Source organism: Octopus bimaculoides, chromosome 6, assembly GCF_001194135.2.
Source record: "Octopus bimaculoides isolate UCB-OBI-ISO-001 chromosome 6, ASM119413v2, whole genome shotgun sequence".
NCBI lineage: Eukaryota > Metazoa > Mollusca > Cephalopoda > Octopoda > Octopodidae > Octopus > Octopus bimaculoides.
The window spans coordinates 95723232-95727785 of NC_068986.1; the positions used below are offsets into that span (position 1 = coordinate 95723232).

At 37.5% G+C, this 4554-nt stretch overlaps 1 protein-coding gene across 2 annotated transcripts in view; it reads right to left on the reverse strand.

Moving 5' to 3' along the window:
* LOC106882824 (cell cycle checkpoint protein RAD1) overlaps positions 1–4534 on the reverse strand; it is a 22376-nt gene extending 17842 nt beyond the window's left edge. Inside the window, exons 1-2 of one of the 2 annotated variants that reach the window (XM_052968986.1) lie at positions 4114–4534; positions 277–432 (exon numbers count right to left, since the gene is read on the reverse strand). In XM_052968986.1, coding sequence (XP_052824946.1) covers positions 277–432; positions 4114–4116 — 159 coding nt within the window. In that variant the 5' untranslated portion in view covers positions 4117–4534. The other variant, XM_014933609.2, reaches the window with a different exon arrangement.
* Between the last annotated feature and the right edge of the window lie 20 nt (positions 4535–4554).

Genomic DNA, 4554 nt, shown 5'->3' on the forward strand with positions numbered 1-4554 from the left:
GGTGCAGGTATGGTGGTGTGGTTAGAAAGGCTTTTCAGGGAAAATTAACTACAACGAATAGCATCTCTCCAGTGACAAGAGAGAACTTTGTCCCATTTGTTTAGTGATATAGAAACTGGATGAGAGAACTAGCCCTGTATAATCAGGATAGCAAAACAATCTCACTTATTCCACACTCAACTATCTTGAATATGGAATGCCTTTGATTATAGTTTTGCTCCGTCAGGCCTGGCCTGTGGCTAAACAACAACAACAACAAAAATAAAACTGTCATACCAACAGAACATTAAGGTTGATTTTGAAGGTCAACTGTTCTTCTTTGATTGTGTATTCATGAAATATGGCCGACTGTATGAAAGCATTGCCTTGGATGCATTTGAAGTCCTCAACTGTCACCTTCAGACCAAGCTCACTAGCAAAAACTGTAGCAACCTAAGGAAAACAAGAAACAAATGTTGAAAGTTTATCATATAATTGTTTTATATAACCCCTCCAGCTTCCTTAAGTTAGTGACTCTCAATCTCTTTAGCTTTATGATATACTGGAAAACAAACAAAAAATTACTGGCACACTCCTCCTTCTCGTCATCATTGTTTTAATGTCCCTTTTTTATGCTTGTATGGGTCAGACAGAATTTCTTGAAGCAGATTTTCTACAGCTGGATGCTCTTCCAGTTGCCAACCCTCACTTGTAACCAAACAACATAATATTTCATTAGGTTTTCACAGAAGATAGGAAACAAATGATACTGCTTACAAGTCAGTTACATTTATTTATAGCTATCATGCAATATCAAAACAGGGAGACACAAACTCACACACATACACATCCGCCAAATCCACTCACAAGGCTTTGGTTGGCCCAAGGCCATAGTAGATGGTTGGGAAATAAGCTCTTTGCCACATAGTCATGTCTGTACCTATATGTACAGAGTTAAATGTTACATTTTAAAGTAAAAACTTTAAAATATATTTCATACCTTATTCTATTAATCATCATCATCATCCCTTAATGACTGTTTTCCATGCTGGCAAGCGGGAGAGCTGCACCAGTTTCAGTCTAATTTGGCTTGGTTTCTATGGCTGGATGCCCTTTCTAACTCTAACCACTTTAACAAAATTGTGAATAACAGTTTTCAAAAGGACCAAGCCACTAATGTGGATTGTCAAAAGCCTTAAAATATGTTTAAAATAAATTAATATGATGCACCTAGATTCCTGTTGAAGGACACACCATTTCAGAACTATATTATGTATTGGTTCAAATTCAGTGATACTTCAAGTAAATGTGTTAAAAGGGTAGAAGAGACATTGTTGTGTGCTTCCCCACTACAATGTTCAGGGTTCAGTCCCACTGCGTAGTACCATGGCTGTGTTTCTTCTGTAGTCCAGGAGTGAATAAGACTTTGTGAGTGGATTTGATAGAGGATAACTGTGTGGGAGCCCATTGTGTGTGTGTATGTGTGTGTGTGTGTGTGTGTGTGTTTGTATATTTGTATACATTTACACTTTTCTGAAAATCATGAGTTACTACAATATTGTCATTTCACCTATCGATAAATTGTCCACTGGCTTTCTGCCTTTGAAGACATGTAGATATCTTAGCTGAGAAACAGGTAAGGGTTAATGATAGGAAGGGTATCTAGCTGTAAAACAATGTCGCAAGGAAAAAAGAATGGACATATAAACTTTAGAACTTTATACAGCAGACCTGGAGTAGAGATGAGGTTGAAAATGCAATGAAAAGACCTTGACGAACCTAGCTGATTGATTGACTGAACTACTAATCAAATAATTGATTAGTTAAATGTTTAACTAATTGACTAATAATAATGAAATAAGGGAAATAGAACCAGGGCGTGTGCTTATATTAGGCATCTAGACACACACACACACAATTTGCGACAACCTGCAGCCTGTTTCTTTCAATTGAATTCGTGTTAGACACGTTTAAATACGGGTCGCACAGTTTATTACGAATCATTATAACAAATATTTATTATAAGCCTTATTACGTCTTGAGTCTCTTATTTGATAGTGGTTATTTAGTTTCCTTAATGACCCTTCCCATAATAAATTGAATGTGTCCCATGTCATTATGGCTAGATCCAGTTATTTCTATGTATTCCCGCTGGTTCATAATACACTGTATGAGATTGTTAGTAGAAAGACAGGTAGTTCATCTGTACATGTTGGAAAACTTGTCCAAACATGTCAAAAGTTAAAAATGTTACATGCATATATGCTCCAGCGAGGCCTTAGCAGTTTTTGTCTAAAACGAGCTAAAACGAGCTAAATATGCTAGCAATACACACACACACATACAAATACATATAACACGCAGCACACATACATATTCTCTTCAAAAAAATACAAGAATGTCAAACTCATACGAACCTCTCGAACAAAATAACAAACTATAGGGCTTGAAGTGAAACTTAAAATGGATCGTTGACATAAATTACCAGTTAGGTAAGTTTATACAGCTGCACCTCAGTGTACAGTTAGTTGTATTCCCGACGGTAATTTAGTCCCAAATCCACCTTTGGAGATATAGATACACATCGGCTTTTATCGTCCCGTGTTTTCCCTTTACTTTTATTTTTTATTACTCATCCAAGTACTTTTTCTTCTATTCAGGATCCTGAAATTCTCCAGTCATCCAGGCTTGTTACACCTGTGTTTACATTTTGGCAAATTTCTATGGAAACGTTGGGCACTACTAAAGCAGCGCGGACCCGAACGCGCAGTCGCGCGTCCGAGCTAGCTAGTCGTGAGTGGTCGATCCTAACCCTAACCCTAAACACGTATTCATTTGCACACGCAGGTTAGGGATAGGGTTAGGGTTAGGGACAGGGTTAGGGTTAGGATCGACCACGCAAAACTAGCTAGCGCGGACGCGCGACTGCACGTTCGGGTCCGCGCTGCTTTAGTAGTACCGAAACGTTGTAAATAACATTTTGGCGCGATATTCTAGTACACTGAAATAACTCTTTGGAGTTAGAAGCCGTTTAAGAATCTTTGGCGATCGTCGAATCTTTTAACCTTAAACCTAAGAAATGTATTTTTCATAACAGTGAATTAGAAAAATATTTTAGAGGAAATTCATTTACATTAAGCAGAGTAGAATATTTTCCCGCATTTCAGTATATTAAGTTGGATGCGGAGTTACTCAAAGTTTTTGCCATTTTTTGGTGTTAATATATTATCACTAACCCACAAAATCTCTAACTTAACACGACATATAAGTACACATGACTAATTAACTTCGACAGAATTAAGAATTGAAGGAGAATTTACTATAAAATTTTTTAAAATATTTTATATTACTATTTATCAGTAGAAAATTGCAGTCTGTTTTCTATATCAGTAAAAAAATGTTTTTTTCTCAATTAAAGCTCAAATAAGTTGTTTAAACCTATATCAACCATGATAAAGCAGATGTGTTATCACAGACATTCAAACCAAAACCACCAGGTCTTTAAATCAGGGCAATATGCGTCGGAACCATGTTACTCGATGTGCACTTTACATTTTAAGACAGTCGGTGCCGGATTCAGCTGCTATTTCTAGCAGACGAGTTATAACGTAGATGCTCCCTCGTCATGCTGTTTGTCCCATTTTATTTTTGTTGACGATATAAAAGACAATAATTATATTATCATAGTTTGGCTGCCACTTCTAGCAGAGTGAGCCTTATAGAGACTCCCTCGTGCATTCGGGTGATTATTTTCATTTGTTGACTACTTATGAATTATTATAACTCGTCGCCAAACTATAGTTCAGCAATCCCAGGCGTTCATTTACAACACTGAAATAAACTTACATCTTTGAAGTTGACGGCCTTGAGAAGATTGGACATATTGCGGACATTGTCCAATTTAGCCACCAGTAAATATTGGTCGTCGTTATCAAAATGTTTCGTAGAAAGCGCCATCGCACCACGTTGCCTACTGCTGTTGCCTTCTTCCGGGGTGGAAAACAATTTGCTTCATTCAAATACATTCCGTTGGTCCATTTGAGTTATTTCCCTTAACTCATTTAATTTCTTTTTTTATTATATTTCAGTCTACACAGGTGTTAGAGCAAAAAGTAAAGGTAGGAGTATGCATACCATAGGCCACTGTAAGTAGTTGTTCCTGGCAGAATTGATTGATGAAGTGTGTTATAATCCCGAAAAGGTATGACGAAAGGAACAACTTCTCGAGTTTCGCGACACACATCGCCCAGAACCCATTGTTCGGGCAGCATTATTTGACCCACCTATTTCAACAATTCTGCCAGAACCACCAATCTTCATTGGATTGCAGAACAAATCGTCTGCGCAAACATCCCGTAAATAATTTTTATAATCTACTGCTGCAGTAGCACCAATTTCTAGTTCATCCTTACAGATAAAATCAGATTTCTAAGTGGAAGGGCTCCCCTTTCCAACCACGTGCCTCTTCCAACGGACACCGACTCTCGTCATTCTCTTCTACTACATCTCCAGTATACACAGCCATGATGTTGTTCCATTTGCATCCTATGATGATTTTCGCATTTCTTCTCCTCA